The 27,192-nt window shown below is 41.3% G+C and overlaps 1 protein-coding gene and 1 long non-coding RNA gene across 3 annotated transcripts in view; one reads left to right on the top strand and one right to left on the bottom strand.

Annotated features, from left to right (window-relative positions):
• The window catches only part of MAPRE2 (microtubule associated protein RP/EB family member 2), a 187,460-nt gene that overhangs the window by 135,264 nt on the left and 25,004 nt on the right, over window positions 1-27,192 (bottom strand). For both annotated transcript variants that reach the window (XM_040264857.1, XM_040264855.1), the window contains exon 2: window positions 19,993-20,054. Coding sequence is in view for 1 of the 2 variants with exons in the window: in XM_040264855.1 (XP_040120789.1) it covers window positions 19,993-20,054 (62 nt within the window). In the remaining variant the exon portion in view is untranslated. The remainder of the gene's footprint in view (window positions 1-19,992; window positions 20,055-27,192) is intronic.
• LOC120881194 lies at window positions 529-12,528 on the top strand. Its single transcript, XR_005725243.1, has 3 exons — window positions 529-610; window positions 3,082-3,084; window positions 12,518-12,528. It is a non-coding gene; the product is annotated as an uncharacterized LOC120881194 (long non-coding RNA).

Below are 27,192 nucleotides of genomic sequence, written 5' to 3'. Positions count from 1 at the left end.
ACTCCTTTTTAAAAACCTATCCTGTTCAAATAACTACCCAACCATCAAATCCTATCAGTTCTTCTCAGATTGTCTCAACTTGTTTGTTTGTTTGTTTGGGATTTTTTTTTTGTTTGTTTCTACCAAATTCATATCACCTGCTAGGTAGAGAAAAGTAATAGCTTCTGAGAGTCTTCCTGGCTAAGCACTTTCTTTCCAATCCATTCTCTCTCTCTATCTTTATATATATATATAGGTAGTTGTAGTTTATAAAAGTAGTATATACATGTTTAGAATCTGAGGACTACAGAATATATAATATTAAATATGCAGTTAATTTTTTTAAAAACTATGCTTAATTCCTGTAAGGTCACAATTATATCAACATAGTATTTATTTTCTACTATAAAAGAAATTCAACATACTTCCATTAATTTTCTCCTCTCAATTACTGTTAATATTTAGTTATTCCAGTGGTTACCTTTATAACTTCAAGCCCTAGTCTTAAAATTTCTTGACTCACTCTAAGGAATGTCACCTATTAACTCATTATATGTTTCTTCTCAACTTTCCTCTTTTAATTTGCACAGTTTTACCATTATGTCTCCTTTATCCTTTATATTTGCATTATGTTCTATGACTGTAGTTAAGGCTTCCTTGTTTTGACTATAGATTGCTTTTAAATTTGAAATCTAGGAAATGGCATTTATGATTATGTAATTTCTTATTCTCTCCAAACTCAAGTGGTATTACATTTCATAGAGAAATAAATATGTCATTATATCTTGCAATCACAATAATAATACAATATCAAGATCAAATGAATCTCTTTTTTTCTACAGGCTATTAATTATTCCAAAATATGCCTCATTTTAAGAGTAAAATTGAATTTTTAACAGATAAGTTAAATATGTAGATATGTTCTCTATATCTCTATATTTCTATACCTATATATTTTTTTTCCTAGAGATTTTAACTATATATCATCTTATGATAAAAAACAACTCAGATTCTAAGCCTAAGTACATATAACAGAATGACCTTTTTTTTCTGCAAGACATTCATCACGGAATCCACTATCTAATTTGCACCAATTGCTTTGATATTATTGCTGGTATCTTGATATTTCTTGTAACTGGACTCTTCCAATATTAGTTCCATAGTTTTTTGGCTGTTAATGTATCCTTTATTTTATTCTCTTTTATTTTCCTAGACTACATCTTCAAGTTGTTTTGTTGAGAGGCTAAGAGAAGTTTTAAAGTAAGAAAATGTCTATTTGTTTTCTTACTTTATTCATAGCTGGGCTGAGTACAGAACCATAGTTCCCAACTCAATCCCCTCTGAACACTGAATGCATGCGTCCACTGTCTCCCAACCTGTAGTATCATGTACCAAAATTCATGCCATATAGGTGATCACTCTTCTGTGGGTAATCCTCTCAAGGTCTGACATTCTCAGTGTCTAAACTCAGATGCTCTAAGTCTCTTTTATCCTGAAATTTCACCAATTCATGGGTTTGGGATTTTTATTTTACTCAACAGTCAGTGGCCTCTCCTAATCTGAATTGTTATGTCTTTTTTCCTCTCCTATGTCTTTATTTTTCCTTTAAGGACTCTTTTTAAATAATGGTGGAACTTTAGGATCATCTCTCCATATCACCAATACTTTTTTTTACCTTTTATATCTTCTCATGTTTGGCTCTATACTCTGGAATAGTCTTTAGCTATATTCAGGAAGTCTTTCTCTTGACTTTCAGTTTGTAGGAACTCATGTTTTCTAACTGCTTTGTTACTGTCTAAGGAGAGTAATTAGATTTTTTCATTGTCTTCTTCTATTCTCAGAATTATTTTATTTGGATTATAATAATTCTGTGAATCATTTCATCTGTTCTGTTTTTAATTTTTATTTAGATCATTGTCTTCTTCTATTCTCAGAATTATTTTATTTGGATTATAATAATTCTGTGAATCATTTCATCTGTTCTGTTTTTAATTTTTATTTAGATTTTAAAAATTAGCAAGCAATATAATCCTATTTCTTTCCATTTTGTAGATGTTTGTCAATTTCTGGTCCTCATTCATGTTTCCAGAATGGGCATGATTTTATTCTTTTAAAATTTTATTCAGTTAGCCAAAAGTTTATTCAGGTTTTTCTGTAAGATGGTATGGAAGAACCCAAACAAACTTTTTTTGACTACTTAATATTTCAGTTGAAGATGTGGAGAGAGGAGAAACAACTTGTAGAGACTACCATCTTAAAAACTCACTTTCCTACAGAGTATTTGTATTGTCTTCAGTATTTCCTACTATCTAAAATGTCAAGCTTACAGAACTTAGTCTGGTATTTGGGACTGGATGCAGTTAGATCTCAGCTTGTCTTTCTTCTTAATCCTCCATTTATCATATTCAAGAATCAGTCATCCCCCTACCCCACTGAGCAGGGTTATGCTCTGTTTTCCTGCATCTTCTGACTCGTGCCTGTAATGTCCTTTTTCTTCTTTTTTACCTACTCACATTTTACAAAGGTAGGTTGGGCTCAAAGTCACATTTCTGAAGTGTTTATGAGCATCCTAAGATGGCCAAAAATCTGCATTACTTAAAAACATTTGAGTTCTGTATAAATGATTGTTTTTTGAGCCGGCAATGTCAGTTTTTTTCAACCAAAATTTTATCTACCATATTTATTCTGAAACCAAAAATAATTTTACTTAAGTGAATCCGCCTGCAATGCAGGAGATCCTGGTTCAATTCCTGGGTCAGGAAGATCCACTGGAGATGGGATAGGCTACCCACTCCAATATTCTTGGGCTTCCCTTGTGGCTCAGCTGGTAAAGAATCTGCCTACAATGTGGGAGACCTGGGTTTGATCCCTGGGTTTGGAAGATCCCCTGGAGAAAGGAAAGGCTACCCACCAAGTATTCTGGCCTGGAGAATTCCATGGGGTTGCAAAGAGTTGGACATGAATGAGTGACTGTCACTTTCATGTTCACTTTCAAGTGGGATGAACTTTTAAAGGCAGATGTTTCACGTTTTGATATCTTACTAAACAATGCATGCTAAGCGGCTTCAGTTGTGTCCTCCTCTGCAACCCTATGGACCATAGCCTGTCAGGCTCCTCTGTCCACGGGATTCTCCAAGCAACAATACTAGAGTAATCTCTTAAGTCTCCTGCACTGGGAGGTAGATTCTTTACCACTAGTGCCACCTGAGAAACCCTACTAAACAGTAAACATATCAAAGTGTTGATGAGATGCAGCTTAAAAAACAGTCTGCCTGAGTTAGGCGATTTTCATTATAGATTGTTTTCTTGATCGGGACACAAGAGTGGTTAGACATTCTTATTTCAAGAAAGCTGCGTAGAATTATGCCTGGATGGAGGCAACAATATCATTACACAATGTTCCAAGTACTCAATTCATATTTTTTGACAGACCAAGCAAAGTTTCTAAGCCAGACACTGGAAAAAGATGTGCTTATGGTTCAGTCCAACTTAGAAGCCAAAGTAATGTTTCGTGAGTAGCATTACCTCACACAGATCTGAAAGATCTCTCTCCCCAAGAGCGAAAATAAAATTAGCGACCAGAATCCCGTGAGAGAAACTCTACCAGGCAGATATTCTATAGCCTAGTCATTGCCTTGAGAAATAACAGAATGACACATCAGTATTTGGAAACATCATGGTCCAGTTAAGGCTTGACACCATATCCCAAAGGAGACGTATGAAGTATTGGAAAATAAAATATCCTCATGCCCTAGGGTTAAGTCCTTTAGGCAGGCACTCTGAGGCTTATTACTACCTTGGCTGTTCATATTCCCTAATATGGTTGACATCAACCTGATAATCTGTGATTCATTTGAATGGCTTTCTTGAAGACTCAAACGTGACTAACTTGAGAACAGAGACAAACACGTCAGTGCATGCATTTTAAGCAGAATGATATTTGAAGTAAGAGATGCTGAAAATCTGTCATCTACAAGTCACTGGGCAGCCTGATCCCAGGCCAGTTTTATGGTCTGTACAGAATTCAAGAAGCATATGCATGTATGCTGAGTCATTTCAGTCATATCCAACTCCTTGTGACCCTATGGACTGTAACCCGCAAGGCTCCTCTGTCCATGGGATTCTCCAGGCAAGAATACTGGAGAGGGTTGCTGTGCTCTTCTCCACAAGAAGCATATATTAAGTACCTAATGTCTAGGAGTCTGCTCAGTCATGTCTTGACTCTTTGTGACCTTGTGGACTCTAATCCACCAGGCTCCTCTATCCATGGAATTTTCCAGGCAAGAATACTGGAGCAAGTTGCCCCTTCCTACTCCAGGGGATCTTTCCAACCCAGGGATCAAACCTGCATTGGCAGGAGGATTCTTTACCACTGCACCAGCTGGGAAGCCTCCAAAGTCTGGGGGAGGGGATGATAGTTAAGATATAATGCATTGTCTATTGCTCTTGAGAATATAATGTTTGGAAGTTAAAAATTACATATGTGAGGTGGAAGTCACTCAGTCATGTCCAACTCTCTGCAACCCCAATGACTATACAGTCCATGGAATTCTCCAGGCCAGAATACTGGAGTGGGTAGCCTTGCCCTTCTCCAGGGGGTCTTCCCAAAACAGAGATCAAACCCAGGTCTCCCACACTGCAGGCAGATTCTTTACCAGCTGAGCCACAAGTGAAGCCCATACATGAAACATTTATTTAAAATCCAAGATACTGTCCAATCAGAAATTCCATAGTATTATAACTAGCATTCACAAGGGATGTGGAAACACAGAAGAATGAGACTTCCAGTTAGGGGTATCAACCAACCAGTTATGATCTACAAGTGTAAAACCTTCTAAAGTTAGTTTTGAAACGGACTCCACACATCAAACAGGAGGGTTGGAATAATAATGGTAAGCTGACTCTAAAGACTTGCACAGATATTAATACTGCAATCATGAGGATGTGTGGCAGCATGGAAACTTATCAAGACAAAGTGAGATAAAAGGCAGTATCCCAAAGTATGCATAGGGGCTCCCTGGAGGCTCAGCCGTCAAGAATCCACCTGACCAGTGCAGGAGACGCAGGTTCGGTTCCGGGATCAGGAAGATTCTCTGGAGAAGGAAATGGCAACCTACTCCAGTATTCTTGCCTAGAGAATTCCATGGACAGAGGAACCTGGCGGGCTACAGTCCATGGATCTCAAAAGAGTCAGACATGATTTAGTGACTAAACAAAAACAAACAAAAGTACTGCACAAGGTACGCTTACAACTATGTCAGATTACATGAAGGAGGGCATTTGTAGGATGTGGGTAGGATTACAGGTGTTTGCTTTTTATGATTTCCACTATTATTATTATTTTCAATAGTGGAAATTTTAGAAATGCTATAAAAGAAAATATACAAATAGACAGGTTAGCAGGCAGGCAGCATTTGAACTCCAGGAAATGTTTGATTAGATGATAGTAAGTGAACTAACATACCTCTCATAAAACATATCATGAAAGAAAGTGAAAGTCACTCAGTTGTGTCTGCCTCTTTGCAACACCATGGACTGTAGCCTGCCAGGCTCCTTGTCCATGGAATTCTTCAGGCCAGAATACTAGAGTGGGTTGCCATTCCCTTCTCCAGAGGATGTTCCCAAACCAGGGATTGAACCCAGGTCTCCCACATTGCAGGTGGCTTCTCTACCATCTGAGCCACCAGGGAAGCCCAAGATGCATCTTAAGTTATGCAAGTATCAGGAAGTTTGAGACTTTGCCACGATGGTGACCAAGATGCTGGGACGTCTTTATTTCTTGTCATTTTCATCCAAATGATCGCACATCTATGACACTAATAGTTGTATTTCCATGGCGAGGTACCTACAGTCAACACAACTGAAGTGGTAGGGTGCAGGCTGGGCAAGAGAGGTGGAATACAGGTACAACTTCTGAGTTAATCGGATAACACACACACAATTAAAGTCATTTGCCTCCTATTGCCTCCACTCTACTTCCAATTCCACCCTGAGGTGTTCTGCGGCTGGGGTAGTTCTAAGCATGGGCATCCAGCCCTGAGTATTGCTTGTGGAAATGACTTTGGAGTCACACCTGTCAGGATTCTTGTCTTGCCTCTACCACTGACAAGCTCTGTGTCTTGAACAAGCTAGCCATCAGTTTGAAATTCCGTTTCCTCCTTTCTTAAAAAGCATAATCAAGTTTCAAAGCAGACATCTAAAGATGAACAAGATGGTAATGAGTGTGAAGCTGCTGGCAGAGTATTTGTACCCACTTGGCATTAAATTTGTTCTCTCCTCCCCATTTTCCTTTGTACACAGGACTCTGGTGTTCAGGTATCAGAAGCAGAATTCAGGCAGAAATGAAGGTGACTCCCCCTTAGCAGTAGGTTGTTTGCAGAGCTTGCTCCCTCCCCCATGCTTCCCCTCCCATGCATTAGCATCCTGACTTGATGGCAGGATGAGATCAGGCCAGATTTGTTTGGGCATTAAAGATCAGAGTGAATTTCCTGGGTTGGCTCTATTTGTAAGCTATATTTAAAACTTTGGTCCCATCTAATCGGGGTTTTATTTATTTATTTGTTTTGCCATGAGGCATGTGGGATCTTAGTTTCCTGGCCAGGGATAGAATCCACACCCTCTGTGTTGGAAGCACACAGTCTTAACCTCTGGGCCACCAGGTAAGTCCCTAATCTGCCTTTTAGAACTGGCTGTCCAATACAGTAGCCACTGGCTGCATGTGGCTACTTACACTGAATTAAAATGAAATAAAGTTAAAAATGCATAAAAGTGTTCCTCCATCACACACCTCAGATAATCAATGGGCATATATGGCTAGTGGCTACCAAATTATCTGGCATAGACAGAACATTTTGATCACTGCAGAACAATTACAACTCCACTCTGGGTTCTGGGGGTATCAATGCGAATAAGAAATGTCATAGGCTTGTATATTTTGGAAATGAATCCTCTGTCAGTTGTTTCATTTGCTACTATCTTCTCCCATTGGTTGTTTTTTCACCTTGTTTTTTAACGACGTTCAGCCCAAGAAGATAAACTCAGATAGTGAAGCAGGGTAGAAGAAAAACACATTTCTTGATTAGAGGGACTCAGTATACACAAGCATTCTAGGCACGAGCCCACGAGAGACATCAATAGCATTCTCTCCACATACCACAAGCCACTTGCAAAAAAAACTGTGATAAGATATGTCAACTTCAGTAATTTAAGTGACATTTGTGCTAGAAAAAATGAGCACTTCTTAACCAGATCCTGGTAGTCTGTGCATAAGGCAGAAATCTATAGGGATATACAATTTGTTCAAGGCACACAAAGGCAACACTTGCCTCCAGCACCACAAGTACCTGTGACAGACAACACAAGTTTGTGAATGGGAGATAAGACACCATCCGACTTGGTATACTGTCCAAAGTTTCACTCTGAATCAATCAATTGATAATTAAGGGTGGCCCCCAATAACCTATTCTGTCAACAGGGGGCCCTCGTGAGTTAGTTACAATCACTGTACAAACGTCAAACTCATAAACCAAACAGTATCTGCAGCTCTTAACCCAGTCACTAGGCGCCTGCAACATTTTCAAAAGAATACAGCACTTGCCCCCTTTAACGTAACCCTACTGTCCTTGAGATCAATTTCATGTTTCCCTCAAAAGGAGCCCTTATGAAGTTTTCATCTACCCAGGTACATACGCCTCATTTGAACTTCTGAACCCTTTTGGGGGTGCAGGGAGCAGGGGGGAAGGTGCTCTACCTAGAAGATGAGACAACTGTAAGTTCATGGCCTCCAAACCCCAGTGGAAGTCAGTGCTTCCAGAGCACCCTCCGCTTCCTAGTCGGTGGTCTGTCATTATTCGTGAACCAGTCATCTCAATACTTTGCCAGTTTCTTTAGATCTCTGACCCTTCCACCTTTCCTCCCTCAGCAGATGGTCTTGTCTGGGACTTCAGAGGGTAATTGAAGCCACTAGACCAGCATTTAACTTCCTGCCCCTAAACCTACACATTTACCTGCAAGGCAGCCACCTTATTCTGTTTCTTGTTTATTGCAATGAAGAGGCATGTCCTGGCTAGCTGCCTCCTGCTCTGTAACCTTCTACCAGACCCTTCCTTACTATGCCTCTTCTACTGGCTCCTTCCCAGAGGTATTTGAAGTGGTCAAGTCTCTTCCAGTCACTCTCAATCAATCCTTCTTCCCTATAGGTCCCTCTTTCTCTCCTCATCCTTAGAGCCAAATATCTCAAGGCTTATCTAAAGCTGCCCTCTCCATGTCCCCCTGTCTCCTCAACTTCCATGCTGGATCCCACTTCCACCATGAGATTGAAATCATCATCATCAAGATTACTAACAACCATTTTGCTGCTGAATCAGTAGGCACTTTTTAGGCATTATCTCCCTTAACCTCTGTGAGGCATTTGGGTTTATCAATCCTTGGCTTTTTGCTTAGTCTCCCATCCAAGGGCTAACCAGGCCTCCTGCTTAGCTTCTGAGATCAGACAAGATTGCGCGCATTCATGGCGGGGTGGCTGTAGACTTACTCAGTCTCAAATGCTATTTTCCCCTGGCTTCCATGAGAGCATACACAGCTGGTCTTTCTCCCATGTTTCTGGTTAATCACTATCAACCTCTCTCTCTCATTGTAATGAAACACACAGAGAACTTACCATTTTAACCATTTAAGTCAGCAGTACATTCACACTGCTGTGCCTCCATCATCAGCATCCTTCTCTAGAACTCTTTTCATCTCACAAAACCAGAATGCTATACCCATTAAACAATAACTTTCAAAAAAACAAATATAGTAATATTGCTTACATGTGGAATCTAGAAAAATTATACAGATGAACTTATTTACAAAGCAGAAATAGATACACAGAAGTAGAGAACAAACTTATGGGTACCAAGGAGGAAAGAGTGGGTGGAATGAATTGGGAGATTGCAATTGACAAATATACACTGCTGCTGCTAAGTCACTTCAGTCGTGTCCGACTCTGTGTGACCCCACAGACGTCAGCCCATCAGGCTCTGCTGTCCCTGGGATTTTCCAGGCAAGAATGCTGGAGTGGGTTGCCATTTCCTTCTCCAATAGATGAAAGTGAAAAGTGAAAATGAAGTTGCTCAGTCAAGTCCGACTCTTAGCGACCCCATGGACCACAGCCTACCAGGCTCCTCCATCCATGTGATTTTCCAGGCAAGAGTACTGGAGTGGGGTGCCATTTATACACTACTATGTATAAAATAGATAACTAATGAGAACCTACTGAACAGCACAGGGAACTCTACTTAATGCTCTGTGGTGACCTAAATAGGAAGGAAATCTAACAAAGAGGGGATATATGTATACGTGTTGTTGTTGTTTAGTTGCTAAGTTGCGTTCAACTGTTTTGCGACCCCATGAACTATAGCCTGCCAGGCTCCTCTGTCCATGGGATTCTCAGGCAAGAATACTGGAGTGGGTTGCCATGCCCTCCTCCAGGGGATCTTCCCAACCCAGGGACTGCACTCCCATCTCCCACACTGGCAGGCGGAGTCTTTACCAGGGAAGCCCATATATACGTATACCTGATTCACTTTGCGGTACAGCAGAAACTAGCACAACACTGTAAAGCAACTATACTCCAATAAAAATTCAAAAAACAAAAAAACAGTAACTCTCAGTTTCTCCTCCTCCCCAGACCTTGGCAAGCACGATGCTTGCTTCTGCTTTATGAATCCGGCTGCTCTAGGTATCTCATGTAAGTGGAATTGTATTCTCATGTAAATGGAGCTTTTCTGTGACAGATATTTCATTTACTGTCCTCAAGGTTCATCTATGCTGGAGCATGTAATAGAATTACCTTCCTTATATAAGGCTGAATAACATTCCATTGTATGTATATACCATATTTTGTTTATCCATTCACCTGTTGATGGGCACTTTGGTTGCCTTTGGGTATTGTGAATAATGCTACTATAAACATGAGTGTACTCTTTTTTTTCCCCTTAATCTACCTCTTAAATATTGGTGATCTTCAACGTTGTATCCTCCTTGGGCAGTTTTACCCGTATTCATGGCTTATTGTTTACATGCTAGTGACTCCCAAAACTATACCGTGGTTCAATTTTTCTGTTTTGGGATTCAGATCTCTAATAGGAACATATATCCTCTTGGATGACTGCTTTTTACTTTGGCATCCCTGAAGGGGGTCCCCAAAGATCAATTTGTGCTCCCACAGAAGATGCTGCTCCATTAATCCCCTCTTGATACACCTTGTATTCCCTATAGCCCTTACCTGACTTTTTCTTCTCAACACTGAAATAGGGTTACCATATGGCAAGCACTCAATAGATGTGCTGAATGAATGAATTAGACCTTGACCTCTCACTTCCCCAACCCTGTCTATTTTGCTTTCTAAACTGTGCTCAAACTTCTCTCTACCCTCTGTGTGCTAAGTCACTTCAGTGGTGTCTGACTCTAAGCCCCAGGCTCCTCTCTCCATGGGGATTCTCCAGGCAAGAATACTGGAGTGGGCTGCCATGCCCTCCGCCAGGGCATCTTCCTGACCTGGGGATCGAATCCTTGGCTCTTATATCTCCTGAACTGGCATGTGGGTTCTTTACTGCTAGAGCCACCTGGGAACCCCCACTGTCACCATCACCTAATCCAGATGCTTGTCAACATCTTTCACTTCGTGTCTCTGCTTCTAATCTCATCCTCTCCTGATCACTTTCCATACAGAGTGACCATCCTCAGATAAAAATGATAGAAGTTTTACTTCTCTACTTAAACACCTCAACCATCCCTTTGAAGATATAACCCAAAGTTCATCACTGGCCTCCCAAGGCCCTTCCTGATCTGCTTGTCCATCCGGCCCTCCCTCTCACTATCACTCTGATGCTGCAGCTCATTACTGAGCTTCTTTCAATTTCGCTAATACACCATATGCTTCTCATATTTTCTTTCCAGGTCTTTGCAGATGCTACTCTTTCTGCCCAAACAATCCCTCGTTCTCTGCAATCCCCCTCTGATCAACACCCGATAGCTCCTCCTTTTCCTTCAGGTCTTAGATGAGATGTCACTGCCTCTTGGAAGTCTCATCCAACCTCCCTGTTCCAGTTGTGGCTTTGCTGTCACTGCTAGGAGGATCACAGGGTGCCATGGGGGCCCCTACCACAGTACTCAGCACCCTGAAGAAGAAGCTGCCCATTTTATTAGTGTCCTCTATGGTGAGCCATAGCTCCATCAGGGCTGAGACTCTTTCTTACCCAAACATACCCTCTGCATCTTGCACAGAGACGGGGCCACGGTAGAAGTTTAATATTTAACATGCAATCCTGCAAAAATAATTCAGCCTGGGACATTTCAAACATCCAGGAAAGTGGAAAAAAATTGTATAACAGCAATAACATACACCATATTCACAAGCTATATTCTGTAGTTAACACTTAGCCATATTTTCTTCATCTAATCATCTTACTCTATTTGACAAATCATTTTAAAGTGAATCATAGAGAAAATGAATGAATTCATCAATCTTACCAACATGTCCACAGACCATAGAAAATAAACTACTGAAGAAAAGGATAAAGAAATAGGAATAGAAACCTTTAAATCTCTACCTAACTGCAGTTAAGTGAAATTCAGAAATGAGAATGTTAAGCCGTGCATCAGATACTTTTATAAATGTAGTCTCACCCCATCATTTAATTCTCATGAGCCTTACAAGGTCACCTCATTAATAAACAAAAGGAACTTTGTCAAGAACCTGTAGCTCTAGGAGGGAAAGAGAAAGAAAATAAACATTTGCTGAGCGCCCATGATGTATCCAACACTTACGTTACTGCCAATTACTCTCACAACAAACTCAAGATGTAAAAACTCAGTGAGGTCAAGTTATTGGCCCAGAATCTAAGGGAGGAAAATGGCAGATGTAGGAATTTGTTCCAGGTTTCCCTCTCTTTCCACCACTATTCATTACTATCTAAATTACAATTTAAAATATATAAAATAATTTTTTTTGCTGTGGTCCAAGATGACTAAAAAGCAAGATAGTTCCAGAAAAACATCTATTTCTGCTTTATTGACTATGCCAAAGCCTTTGACTGTGTGGATCACAATAAACTGTGGAAAATTCTGAGAGAGAAGGGAATACCAGACCACCTGATCTGCCTCTTGAGAAATCTGTATGCAGGTCAGGAAGCAACAGTTAGAACTGGACATGGAACAACAGACTGGTTCCAAATAGGAAAAGGAGTACATCAAGGCTGTATATTGTCACCCTGCTTATTTAACTTATATGCAGAGTACATCATGAGAAATGCTGGGCTGGAAGAAACACAAGCTGGAATCAAGATTGCCGGGAAAAATATCAATAAGCTCAGATATGCAGATGACACCATCCTTATGGCAGAAAGTGAAGAGGAACTAAAAAGCCTCTTGATGAAAGTGAAAGAGGAGAGTGAAAAAGTTGGCTTAAAGCTCAACATTCAGAAAACGAAGATTATGGCATCCGGTCCCATCACTTCATGGGAAATAGATGGGGAAACAGTGGAAACAGTGTCAGACTTTATATTTTTGGGCTCCAAAATCACTGCAGATGGTGACTGCAGCCATGAAATTAAAAGACACTTACTCCTTGGAAGAAAAGTTATGATCAACCTAGATAGCATATTCAAAAGCAGAGATATTACTTTGCCGACTAAGGTCCATCTAGTCAAGGCTATGGTTTTTCCAGTAGTCATGTATGAATGTGAGAGTTGGACTGTGAAGAAGGCTGAGCGCCAAAAAATTGATGCTTTTGAACCACGGTGTTGGAGAAGACTCTTGAGAGTCCCTTGGACTGCAAGGAGATCCAACCAGTCCATTCTGAAGGAGATCAGCCCTGGGATTTCTTTGGAAGGAATGATGCTAAAGCTGAAACCCCAGTACTTTGGCCACCTCATGCAGAGTTGACTCATTGGAAAAGACTTTGATGCTGGGAGGGATTGGGGGCAGGAGGAGAAGGGGACGACAGAGGATGAGATGGCTGGATGGCATCACGGACTCGATGGACATGAATCTGAGTGAACTCCAGGAGTTGGCGATGGACAGGGAGGCCTGGCGGGCTGTGATTCATGGAGTTGCAAAGACTCGGACATGGCTGAGTGACTGAACTGAACTGAACTGAAGATGACTAAAATACATATTATTGCTTCTACAGACACAAGGAATGCCTAGGCTAACTTTTTAGTCCTTTCTAGCCCTGTGGTATAGTGGGCTTCCCAGGTGGCTCAATGATAAAGTATCTGCCTTCATACAGGAGACATAGGAGACACAGGTTTGATTCCTGTGTCAGGAAGATCCCCTGGAGGGGGAAATGGCAAGCTACTCCAGTATTCATGGACAGAGGAGCCGGGCAGGCTACCATTTATGCAGTTGCAGAGAGTTGGCTGTGACTGAGCACACACATACACGCCCCTTCGTGGGACAGATGAGGTGGAGAAAATGACAACGGTGAATATAGAACAAGCAGCATGTGAGATCAGAAGCCAGGGACCTGGTGCCCTGGCTTTGTCACCAAATGTCTGACACTAGGCTAGTCACCCAGCTCTCTGCACCCAACAACGTTCACCTGTCAAACGAGCTGGATGATTACTGAGGTTCCTTCCAGCTGTTACAAAACAAAACACACAGGAAACTCTGCGCTTCTTAGTGCTTTGCCTCAGTTATCAGCTGGCGAGGGTTGGATGGAGGTCTTCCTGATCCCAGCCTCAGGTTTTGTGCACCAGTGAATGTGCTCCCTGGGGCCACGAACTGTAAATGGAGGCTGGTGTCAACTGGAATGTTGGTCAGTACAGGCAGAATAACTTCAGACTTCCAGAAGCATGTCTCCCACAGATTCTAACATGATAACTGCAGATGAAGATGGTGCCAGAAGAGGAGCCAGGGAAAAGTCCCTGCTCAAAAAAGCCCTAGTTTCATCCCTCCTGCTTGCACCCTCTGCTAGTTGAGCCATCCCACTGATCACACTTATACTTTTGGGGGGGGGGTACAGAAAATTTTATGTATTTATTTTTTATTCATTTTTATTGAAGTATTCTTGCTTTACAATGTTATGTTAGTTTCTGCTGTACAGCAAAGTTGGCTACATGTTTTCATATACGCCCTCGTTTTTGGATTTCCTTCTCATTTAGGTCATCACAGAGCACTGAGTAGAGTTCCCTGTGCTCACAGTGGGTTCTCCTTAGGTATCTATTATATATACACATATATATGTATTTTATACACAGCATCAAGAGTGTATATATGTCAATTCCATCTTCTAATTCATCCCACCCCTCCATGCCCCCTGAGCATACAACTTTTTTTGTTTTTTAAAAGGCTGTTTATCCCACTAGAGAATAAACTTTAAGAGCTCTGTCTTTTCCCCTTTATACTCCTGGCTTGAAGCAGCGGACTTGGCATGTAGTTGGCAATCAAGACATGCTTATGGAATGAAAGGCAAATCTTACCACCTCCAAGCATCCCAACGCAACTTATGTTCAAAGTTCAGCTCAGACACCATCTCTATTTCCCCTCATCCCTCCCAAATGCCCATCATATTGTTACTGTGTTTCTTCCATGATGTGTCTCATCTAAATTTTATTACAGTTATTTATGTGTGTATCTTAACTCCCTAGTAAGATCAAAGTCACACAGAAGCTATCCTCTGCTCACCATTAAAACGCTATTATACATAGTTCATACTTGCTGTTCTTCAGTTGCCTAGTTATGTCTGACTCCTAGCGACCCCATGGACTGCCGCATGCCAGGCCTCCCTGTCCCTCACCATCTCCTGGAGTTTGCCTGATTTCATGTCCATTGTATCAGTGATGCCATCCAGCTGCCTTCAGTCTGTCCCAGTGATAGTTCATAGTAGGCACTCAATAAATACTTGTGGAAGTAGAATGTCATCTATATGCATACAAGCATACATTCACATACACAAAGTAACTGTCCCAGTTCTTTAAATATAGAAGACATTAATTACTATTAAATTAAGTACTATTTCTTATAAAGTTGTGGTAAGGCTAATACCCTCAAATTGCAAACACTGGTAGAATACTCCAAACCTCTTAAGAAAAGATACGGTAAACTAGACTAAAAGTCATAAAACTGGTCACATCCTTGGATAATATTACTTCTGGGATATTGTCCTAAGGAAAAAAACAAACCAAACCAACCAAAACAATAACAAAATGTACAAAAAAAAGTTAGTACAGCATTTTTTAGTGAAAAATTAGTGACTATTATGGGACATTGATGCAATATAATACTATTTTGTCCTAGTGATCTTTCCAATTACTCATGAAAGATTCTTGTGACTAATGCTAAATAAAACACAGAGTTCACATGCACTGTTACCCACTCTAGAAAAACAGAAATACTTATGGGAATAGCAAATATGCACAAAAAAGAAAAATAATTATTTTAGAATGGTGTTGGTAGGTATATTTTTTCCTCAAAGTTTCCCTTAAATTTATTGTTTTTATAATAAAAAAAAATTTGGTAGAGTCAACATTAACCCATCTCTAATGTGGCTATATTTCCCATAGACAGCTATTTAGTGAGAGTCAAAGTGGCAAGCCACTCCAGTATTATTGCCTGGAGAATTCCATGCACAGTGGAGACTGGCAGGCTACAGTCCATGGGGTCTCAAAGACTAGAGCATGACCGAGAGAATGAGCAGACATCATCAAAGTGTAAATCAAAATGTCTGCTAATGCTGTCACTCCCATATTTAACTGTAGCACTCAAGTGGTACTGAGTAAGGATGTTATTCTGTGTCATGAATACAAAGCATAGGCATGGTGTGCAGATACAGAAACAAGTTTGGATGAGAAGCAAGAAATTAGACCCAGCAAGGGAATCTCAGGAACCACACAAATGAGGACGAGATCACTCACTCAAGGAAACTATTCATACTGGTTTTTGATGGGGTTAAATGAGGAGGCTGCCACCCAGCCAGGGGTATGAAGAGAAGGCAGAGGAGTGAAGGATGGCTGTCTGCTTGAATCACTACCATCTCCTGTCCCCTGACCATGTATTACCTCACATTAAAGCTGTAAACCTGCCAGCCTAATGCCACTGGCTACCTGTATTTGTCAACAAAATTCTATTGGAACCCAACTCGGTCCCGGAGAAGGCAATGGCAACCCACTCCAGTACTCTTGCCTGGAAACTCCCATGGACAGAGGAGCCTGGTGGGCTGCAGTCCATGGGGTTGCAAAGAGTCGGACACGACTGAGTGACTTCCCTTTCACTTTTCACTTTCATGCATTGAAGAAGGAAATGGCAACACACTCCAGTGTTCTTGCCTGGACACTCCCAAGGACGGAGGAGCCTGGTGGGCTGCAGTCCATGGGATTGCTAAGAGTCGGACACGACTGAAGCGATTTAGCAGCAGCAGCAGCAGCCAGGTCCATTCACTTACGTTCATTGTGTTTTCATTCTATGACGAGTTGGATACTTGTGACAGAGACTGTATGATCAACCCACAAAGCAGGAAAGTATTTACAATGTAGCTCTTTACAGAAAAATAATTTGTTATATAAGCTATATAAGGAGATTTATACACAGATGCCCAGTTTAGGGTCAATTTTTTTCTATTATTTTTTTCTTCAAACATGCCAGCATAGAAGATAAATTATACAATCACCTTATTAACCAAGCAGAATTTTGAGGGTGAAAGGGAGTGCTAAGTAGATACTATTCCAGGACAACAGAAGTTACGTAGGATAGTCCTGGACACCAGATCTATGGGCACCCTCCCGGGGCACAAGTGTATGTATGTGCTTAGGTGCTTAGTCATCTGACTCTTTTGTGACACTTTGGACTATAGCCTGCCAGGTTGCTCTGTCCATGGGATTTTCCCAGCTAAGTACTGGAGTGAGTTGCCATTTTCTTCCTCCAGGGAACCTTCCTGATGCAGGGGTTGAACCCAAGTCTCCATGCCTCCTGCTCTGCAGGTGGATTCTTTACCCACTGAGCCAGGAGCAGGTTTCAAAGGGTAGTCAATGCCTGTCCAGAGACTACTTTTCTTTTTTTGAATGACGTATAGCCAGACCACCTTACCGGCCTCCTAAGAAATCTGTATGTAGGTCAAGAAGCAACAGTTAGAACTGGATGTGGAACAACAGACTGGTTCCAAGCTGGGAAAGGAGTACGTCAAGGCTGTATACTGTCACCCTTATTTAACTTATATTTGGAGTACCTCATGTGAAATGCCAGACTGGATGAAGCACAAGCTGAAATCAAGATTGCTGAGAGAAGTATCAATAACTTCAGATATGCAGATGATACCACCCTTATGGCAGAAAGTGAAGAGGAACTGAAGAGCCTCTTGATGAAAGTGAAAGAGGAGAGTGAAAAAGCTGGCTTAAAACTCAAGATTCAAAAAACTAAGATCATGGCATCTGGTCCCATCACTTCATGGCAAATAGATGGAGAAACAATGGCAACAGTGAGAGACTTTATTGTGGGGGCTCCAAAATCACTGCAGACGGTGACTGCAGCCATGAAATTAAAAGACGCTTGCTCCTTGGAAGGAAAATTATGACCCACCTAGACAGCATATTAAAAAGCAGAGACATTTACTTTGCCAACAGAAGTTCATCTAGTCAAGGCTATGGTTTTTCCAGTAGTCATGTATGGATGTGAGAGTGGGACCATAAAGAAAGCCGAGTGCTGAAGAACTGATGCTTTTGAACTGTAAAGTTGGAGAAGACTCGAGAGTCCCTTGGACTGCAAGGAGATCCAACCAGTCCATCCTAGAGGAAATCAGCCCTGAATAGTCACTGGAAGGACTGATGCTGAAGCTGAAACTCCAGTACTTTGGCCACCTGATGGGAAGAACTGACTCTTTGGAAATGACCCTGATGCTGGGAAAGATTGAAGGCAGGTGCAGAAGGGGATGACAGAGGATGAAATGGTTGGCATCACCGATTCGATGGACCTGAGTTTGAGCAAGCTCTGGAAGTTGATGATGGACAGGGAAGCCTGGCGTGCTACAGACCATGGGGTCACAAAGAGTCGGGCACAACTGAGTGCCTGAACTGAACTGATAGTTGATTTATAATGCTGTACAGCAAAGTGATTCAGCTTTCCACCTATCTATACGTTCTTTAAAAAGTATTATTCTCGATCATGGTTTGTCATAGGGCATCGGATGCAGTCCCTTGTGCTATCCAGCAGCACCTTGTTTCTCCATTCTCTGCATAATAGCTTCCGTCTGCTGACCCCAGGCTCTCACTCCAGCCCTTGTCACCCGCCTCCTCCTTGGCATCCACGGGTCTGCTCTCTACATCCACGAGCCTGTTTCCGTTTCACAGATGTGTTCATTTGTGCCATATTTTAGATTCCACACAGAAGTGATATCACATGGTATTTGTCTTTCTCTTTATGACTTATTTCACTTAGTTTGGTAATCTCTAGTTGCATCCATGTTACTGCGAATGGCATTATTTCACTCTTTTCACGGCTGAGTATTATTCCGTTGACTACCCCATCATCTTTATCCATTTCCCTGCTGATGGTCACTTAGGGGGCTTCCATGTCTTGGCTTTGGTCAACAGTGCTGCTACGAACACAGGGGTGCATATGTCTTTTTGAATTATAGTTTTGTCTGGATATATGCCAGAAATGGAATTGCTGGATCATATGGTAATTCTGTTTTTAGTTTCCTGAGAAACCTTCCTACTGTTTTCCGTAGTATAGCCACTTACATTCCCACCAACAGTAGAGAAGGGTTGTGTTAGGGGCTGCTTTTACGTGCATACAGAAAGCTCAGGCGGCTCCTCTTAGTGGTTCTTCTATTTCAGTTGCTCTCAGATGTCTTTCTACTTCCTTCCCTCTGTCTCAGCTCTGTCCTAGGTTCAGCTCTGGTTCTTGAAGAGTCTAGCTGTTTGGGCACCACTCAGGGTACACACAGCATCTCTACTTTCATTAGAGTAAAAGGGGCAAATTTACTCATCCTATTTAAATAAACCTAAATCACTTCAAATCATTGCAAGTAAGAATTTTGTACCTGTAATCACTTGGTTTAATATCTAGTCAACTCCTTAAAATTCTACTCTTATGAATTCTCAGTTTCTCTAATCAAATAATTTATTTTAAAATGACCATCAACCATAGCATTTTATCCCAAAGAGATCCCAAGACAAACACGGTATATTACCGATTGATTTGAGCTTTTAATACTCATCAACACTGTTTGGAAAATTATTGAAGAATGAAGTTGCTAATTTTGTCCTTTCAGAATGATACAAAATAAAACAGCACATACTCCACCCCTCCCACCCCCAAACACATACATCTGTCCCCTACCCCTGTAAAAGTTTCAATGCTATGGGCAAAAAAAAAATAAAACCAAAGATCTTTAGAGCACCCCGAATGAAACCCAGGATGTTACACTTGGTGAGACTATTCCCTGTGTGAACAGCTTTGAAATCTCTCAGAATGGCTTTCCAAATATTGCCATCTGGTGGAATTTCAGTTAATTGTTCCTTTGTTCTAGTGAGCTCCTGGAATATTAGATAGAGCACTAGCGGGAAATAACAGAAGGTCAAATGATTGTGTCTCAAACACAAATCCCAAACTGAAAAAAAATGACGCTTTCTGAGCTTTCATCTCCTTTAAGAGACCCATCTCTATTTTAAAGGCAATGAAGCAGTGGCCTGGATTTTTAACAAATAATCCCTTCTTCATAATTAGAAATATCGTGAGGTATCTTGGTATTTCCTCACTTCACTTCTCACCAGGAAAATCTCCAAAATTAAACTTTAACTGGCTCGAGCACTTTTAGAGGAATTGCTGATAACAGCTAATCAGCTCTTGGTACACATAGGAAATGGAATGTTGTTTGAAAAATAATGTTCGAGTGAAGCATGTTTACTGGAATACTCGCTTTAACTGTATATTGGAATTTTGAAAATAAGTTTGTTACAAAGGCATCAATAATACACACTCCAATTTAATCTGTAAACAGGGAGTCGTGCAACATAATTTATGTTTAAACCTTACCTTGAGCATCCAGGCTCTCTCCCTGGCTGTCGAGATGAAATGTTCCTCTGAGAAACGGGATACTGGCATAGAACAACAACAAAAAAAAAAAAAAAGAAAGAAAGAAAAAAGCATTTAATGTGATGAAAACATAGGAGCAGAGAGTTATAATTTAGTTCACTGAGTGTGGCCAGCAATGGAAGAGAAAATCAAAAAATGCACAAAATATCCACATTCAACTGATTGTATCATATGAGAGAAAGTCAGCCAAACACTAGGTTTCTCAGCTACAATATTCTATCAATCCTTGGGTTGATTGATTATAGTTTGAGAGTATTTATATAATAACAGTCCTATAAAGGGAATTTTTTTACCTTCCCCCACCCTGATAGCCTGGTGTGATGGGAATTATGTGTTCGTATATAATCTGAGGACCCAGGGCCCCCAGTGAGGTATTAAATGCTAACATCAATTAAAGTACTGACTTTCTCAAAGTTTGGTTAATTTGCAGATTTTATATCTAGTATCAACATAGGCTTATTCTTCTAATTAAAAGATGTGTTTACTTTTAACAGGATAAGCATTATAAACAATGCCAGGATCAAACTTATATGTGTGTATATTTATGTATACACACACACATATATACACACCACCAAGGAATTACTTTCTTTTATATGAATTTGCTATTTATATTCAAATCATGCTTTGACTAAATGATAAAGTAAATTAATGAAGGGTAGATCCGATTCCAGAGGCTGAGAAATGCTTGTGAGCTCTGGGTTTTGGGGGTCCCAGGTTGGGGGTGAATGAGACCTAGGGCGGCTGCTTGTGGCTTAAGCAGATGCTACTAAAAAGAACCCGAGGTGCAGATTCGTGGGAGGTGCAGATTCGTGGGAGCTGCAGGGGTCTTCCCACCACCCCCAATTAGAAATCACCCCTCTCTACCTGCCACCTAAGCCTTCGCCCTGCACATTGCTTGTCTATGTTTTCTATATGTGGCCATTTCGGAAAAGCCTTTGGTACTTGTTTAGTTTAAAATCAACTGTACAAAAATAAAATATTTATGACAGATCCAACACAATGTGATTAATCCCAGACATAGTTCTGCAGATGTCCCTGGGACAAAGATTTTAAGCAAGAGAAAAGAGGGACTTCCCTGGTGGGCCCGTGGTTGGGCATGTGCCTGCTGACGCAAGGGACATGGGTTTGATCTCTGGTCCAGGAAGATTCCACATGCCGCAGAGCAACTAAGCCTGGGCACCACAGCTACTGAGCCCTGTGCACCTTCGAGCCTGAGCTCTACAGCAAGAGAAGCCACCATCCTGGGAAGCCCGCACACTGGAATTAGAGAGTAGCCCACACTCACTGTAACTAGAGAGAGTCCATCTGTAGCAATGGAGACCCAGCACAGCCAATAATCAGCACAAACAATAATCAATTTGTTTTTTTAAAGAGAGGCATTTGGCAGTTTACAATTTTTTTTTTTAATAAGGGAAAGAGTAGATGGTGAAAAGGTAAAGAAAAAACAACAAACAAAATGGTAGGTGCTGAGATGACAAGCAATGGCAACAGCTGAATTGTGTGTTATACCATTCAGTAAGAGAGTTCAAAAGTCATTTATATAATTTGGCTTGTATAAAAATCAAAAAATTTAATGTGAATGGTTTCAAGAACTGATGTCAGGTAAGCCAATTTTTCCCCCCTTAATAGAAATTCCTTACGTACTTCATAGAATTTAATTTTATGAGTGTTTCATATCTTTCCTATAATTTAACAAGAGTTAATAAAACTAAAAAAGTCTGGTTAAAAAAAATCTGTTCCCATCCACATCAGTTCCTTTTCCTCCCATCTTTGAGATATTTTAACTGAATCAGAAAAAATTTTTCAGTTGCTGTCTTTATTTAGCTAGTACGAGTAGCTATGTTACTAGGCAAAATGCTGGCTATGAAGCTAGGAAGCAAGAGTGTAAGATTCCTAGTTTTTCTATAAACCAGATAATTAGCCCTTAGAAAAGTCAAGGTCAGCTGTACACAATTGGCCTTTTTCTGTTCTGACTACAACAGCCCATTGCGAAGTTTTCAACAGCTGTAATGGATCAATTTGGGGAAGAATGAGGCCATTTATTGAATACCCCTGTACAACTCATTTGACATATTTTATCTAATTCAAACCTCAAATCCATCTTATTAAAATGAAAAGACTGAGGCTAGGAGCAGCAGAGCAGTCTCTCAGTATGACGCAACTAGGGTAACAAGTCCTAACTGAGTCGGACAGACTCTGCTGTTAAGTCCACAGGGCATCATTGTAAAAGCCAGCCTTTGCCATTGATTCGCAACTCCTGGAGAGTGCCTGGTACACTCCTGGGATATAGAAGATGCTCAGAGAGGTATGGCCTTGTGAGGGTGGAGATCTAAGTGGGGGTGGCTGGTCAGGTGAACATTTTTCTCTGGATTGTCTGGCACATGTAGACAAGTTATTGTCTATAAATTTCACATTTTAAAAAAGATGATCTCAAAATAGATCACTGTGTAAATGTGAAATGCAGAACTATCAAACTTTCAGACAAATTCTAAAATAAAAGAAAAGCTTTGGGATCTAGGGCCCTGATGAAGAGTTTTATGTTTTAGACAACGGAAAACACGATCCTCACAAGGGGAAAATTGACAAATTGGACTTCACCAAAATTAAAAACTGTTGTTCATGTGAAGCAGATACAAATATAAGGTATAAACCAGGAGAAAATATTTGCAGACCACACATCTGACAGAGGACGTGTATCTAGAATAAGAACTCTCAAAACTCAGAAATCAATTGGGAAAAGGGCAAAAGACACTGACAGACATTTCACTCAGGAGGATATACAGATGAGCACATGAAATGACAGTCAACATTATCAGCCACTAGATTAGTGAAAAAAACAAACAAACTGTAACACGATATCACTAGACACTTATCAGAATGACCAGAATAAGAAATAGTAACATCTGAAATTCTGATGTTCATGGGGTTCTCGAGGCAAGAATACTAAAGTGATTTGCCTTTGACTTCAATATTCCCCAGATTGAAAGCAGGGAAAGATTGAAAGCAGGAGAAGGGGACAACAGAAGTTGAGATGGTTGGATGGCATCACTGATTCGACAGACATGAGTTTGAGCAAGCTCCAGGAGTTGGTGATGGACAGGGAAGCCTGGTGTGCTGCAGTCCATGGGGTCACAAAGAGTCAGACATGACTGAGCGACTTGAGCTGAACTGAACTTTCCTTGGACTGCAAGGAGATCCAACCAGTCAATCCTAAAGGAAATGAGTCCTGAATATTCATTAGAAGGACTGATGCTAAAGCTCCAATACTTTGGCCACCTAACGTGAAGAACTGACTCACTGGAAAAGACCCTGATGCTGGGAAAGATTGAAGGCAGGAGGAGAAGGGGACGACAGAGGATGAGATGGTTGGATGGCATCACCAACTCGATGGACATGAGTTTGATCAGGAATTGGTGATGGATAGAGAAACCTGGCATGGTGCACTCCATGGGGTCACAAAGAGACATGAATGAATGACTGAACTGACTGAAATTCTGATGAAGATGAGAAGAAACTGGATCATTCATATATTGCTGTGAGAATGTAAAATGGCTCACTACTCTAGAAAATATTTGACCATCATAAGAAATGAAACCAAACCAAAAATGAAACATGCAGCTACCACACAACCCACCCAAGGTACTCCTGGCATTTTTCCAGGAAAGTTAAAACTTTTTATTAGTGGATTTATTCATAGTAGCCAAAATCAAGGCAACTCAGATGTCCTTTGACAGGTTAACAGTTAAACAAACTGATATACCCATTCCATGGAATACTACACATCAAGGAAAAAAAGACTACTGCAAAACCTGGTTGGATCTACAAAGAATTATGCTGAGTGAAAGAAGTCAATCCATAAGTTAGATACTGGATGATTCCATTTATCTAACATTTTTAAAATTAGAAGACTACAAAAAGACAGCACAGGTTAGCAATTGCCAGGGGTTGAGGAGAAAGTGAGGGCTGGAGGGAAGAGGGTATGATTATAAAAGGGCAAAACTAGGTACCTTTGTGGGAACAGAAACATTATGTACCTTAAACATGTATCAATGTCCATAACCTGGTTGTAACCTTGTACACAGAGCTGCAAGATGTTACCACTGATGGGGAAACTGAGCAGATCTCTCTATATTGTTACAGCTACATGTTAATGTATAATTGTCTCAAAATAAAGTTTAACAAAAAAAATCAGGAGCTTGGACAGCAACTAGAATTGAGCAAGATACCTTTTCTTTCCCCCCACCTTTTCAGAGAAGAACAAAAGCCCTGAGGCAGCGGGCCAGATGGGGTCAGGAATTTGCTCCATGTTGCACAGATCCAAGAAAAATAATCTTCACCCACGGTTTTAGCATTCAGAACCCACTGCCAAACATTCGCTGTCCAATCTTGCCTGTCTTGGAATTTTCTCTGCTGTTATCTCCTCTTTCTCTCACATTTACCTTCCCAGCCAAAAGGCTGACACAAATACACACACCGCAAACCAGAAATGACTTTTTTAAAATGTATTTTTAATTGGAGGATAATTGCTTTATGATGTACTGATTTCTGCCGTACAACTACGTAAGTCAACCATAAGTTTACATATGTCCCCTCCCTCTTGACCTCCCTCCCACCCTCCACCCCAGCCCACCCCTCTGTGTTGGGAGGACTTGAGAGAGTAGCATTGAAACATCATACATTACTATATGTAAAATAGATAGCCAATGGGAAGTTGATGTATAAAACCAATGACTTCTAAATGGCAGTGTGATACACTCTGCATTTTAGAAATGATCTCTCATACTTTCAAGTTCATGCTTTCCATAAAGTTCCAAACTTCCCACGTCTTATTTGCACAGGAATAGAATTTCATCCTTTGTGGTTTGTTGATGACAAGGCAGGTGTTCTGTATTCTAGCCTGCGCCACATACTAATTAAGGATCTAACTGTAATTACCCTGGGCTCCCCAGGTGGCACTAGTGGTAAAGAGCATGACTGCTAAAACAGGAGACGAAAGAGACGTGGGTTCGATCCCTGGGTTGGGAAGATCCCTTGGAGGAGGGCATGGCAACCCACTCCAGTATTCTTGCCTGGAGAATCTCATGGGCAGAGGAGCCTGGAGGGCTACAGTCCACAGGGTCGCAAACAGTAGGACACGACTGAAGTGACTTAGCACACACACGTGTAATCACCCCACAGACAGGAGCTGGTGGGCTTTCTCTTCACCTTAGGAGAGACCCTGTGGACTCTTCTCATTTTGAGCACTAGTCTGCCACCCCAGAAATGAGTGGCCGTAAACCAGTTACTTTCTCCTGGTCTGACTGTTGGATTTGTTTTACTTGAAAAGACCAAATGTCTTTGTTCAGAAGAGAGTCATGAGACGGTCAAAGTCTTTTAACAAAGCACATTTTGCTTTCCCTCAACCTCTGGAAATTTCAAATCCTCTTTCTTTGAACAAACTCAGAATCCTGGCATCTCATGGGTAGGGCACAGCACAACTTCCATCCTTGTTCCAAATCCATCCAAAACACTGCTTCCTTGTTTAGCCATAAAACCACAGGTACATAAGTGATATGTCAGAATGAAAAAAGGGTTGTAAAAATATTGCCAATTGGGCCATATTGAAAGGAAGAGTTCTTTTTTTCAGTGCTATGGGGTTGGCCAAAAACTTCAAGTCTTTCATAAGATGTTATGGGAAAATCCAATGAACTTTTTGGCTAACCCAATATACCTGTGGCATCTCAGGTGGTGCTAGGGGTAAAGAACCTGCCTACCAACGCAGGAGACATAGAGGTATGGGTTCAATCTCTGAGTCGGGAAGATCCCAGGAGAAGGGAATGGCTACCCATGCCAGTGGGGGCTTTCCTGGTGGCTCAGCAGTAAATAACCCACCTGCAGGGGACATAAGTGACTGGGTTCAAACCCTGGGTCAGGAAGATTCCTTGGAGGAGGGCATGGCAACCCACTCCAGTATTCTTGCCTAGAGAATCCCATGGACAGAGGAGCCTGGCAGGCTACAGTCCACAGAGTCGCAGAATCAGATATGACTGAAGTGACGACATATACGATACATATCTAGCTGGCGAGGCTTCTGCTCAAGCAAAGTTAAAGCAGCCTCCTCCTACAAATAAGCAGTTATTTCTGCCTCCCCGGCTGCTCCCAGCTTTTTCGAGAAGAGAACACTGCTGGGACCTGAACCTAGGTTTTCTTCCCGGGACTTGACTCAGCTATCTGCATCTTCAGAATGAGCTGTATCCTGAATTCCAAATTCCCTGAAGCTGCTTGGAGACACTGCAGTTGTAGATCACATTCTTTAGTGTGGGAGGCCTGTGGCTTTCTAGGAATCATGCAGTTTGTAAGCATGAAGGTAAGGCCACAGATCCTCAGAGCCTCCTTGATGTCAGCCTTCCTGAGCGCCGTGCCTCCACTGACCACTGCCTCGGTTAGTGGCCTCCGGTTGGGCTCAGGGCCCTCCCAGGGCACCAGAAGGAAGCCCAGAGACTGCCCAATTCAGCTCTCTCAGGGGACCAGAGGCATGACTGCCAGGAAGCAGAGAGCTGAGCTCGCACCAGGGAAACCAAACCCAAATGAGGTTATCTGGCAAGAAAGAGTCAAATTACACTGAATTTTTGGTATTGAGTATGGTACAATGCATTCTTCTCCTTAAGAAAAGCAGACCTCAAACATCCCATATTGCATATTAGAAGGCTTTTGAAAAATTGTAGCTGGTTGATAAAGGGATTTGAGTGGGAGGGATTAAGCGTGGTAATGATGCTATAAACTTCTTATGGTCGTGTGATCTGGGTTGCTGTAAAAATAAAAGATAATCTGAAGAGACCATTTTATAATTAAATAAAAAATTCAGTTCTTTTATACAAACTGAGGCTGATCCCCTCTTCTAGAATCCTCCTTTATCCATCTGCTACTAGCCCTGGAAGTAGACAGATTGACCTTTTTATTGTAGAATATTCATGTACCAATATATAAAAGGGGCTTCCCTTGTAGCTCAGTCTGTAAAGAATCTGCCTGTAATGCAGGAGACTTGGGTTTAATTCCTGGGTTGGGAAGATTCCCTGGAGAAGGGATAGGCTACCCACTCCGGTATTCTTGCCCAGGAAATCCCATGGACAGAGGAGCCTGATGGGCTACAGTCCAAGG

This window comes from Oryx dammah, unplaced genomic scaffold, assembly GCF_014754425.2.
Source record: "Oryx dammah isolate SB20612 unplaced genomic scaffold, SCBI_Odam_1.1 HiC_scaffold_22, whole genome shotgun sequence".
Taxonomy (NCBI): domain Eukaryota; kingdom Metazoa; phylum Chordata; class Mammalia; order Artiodactyla; family Bovidae; genus Oryx; species Oryx dammah.
This window is presented reverse-complemented; position numbering and strand designations above follow the sequence as displayed.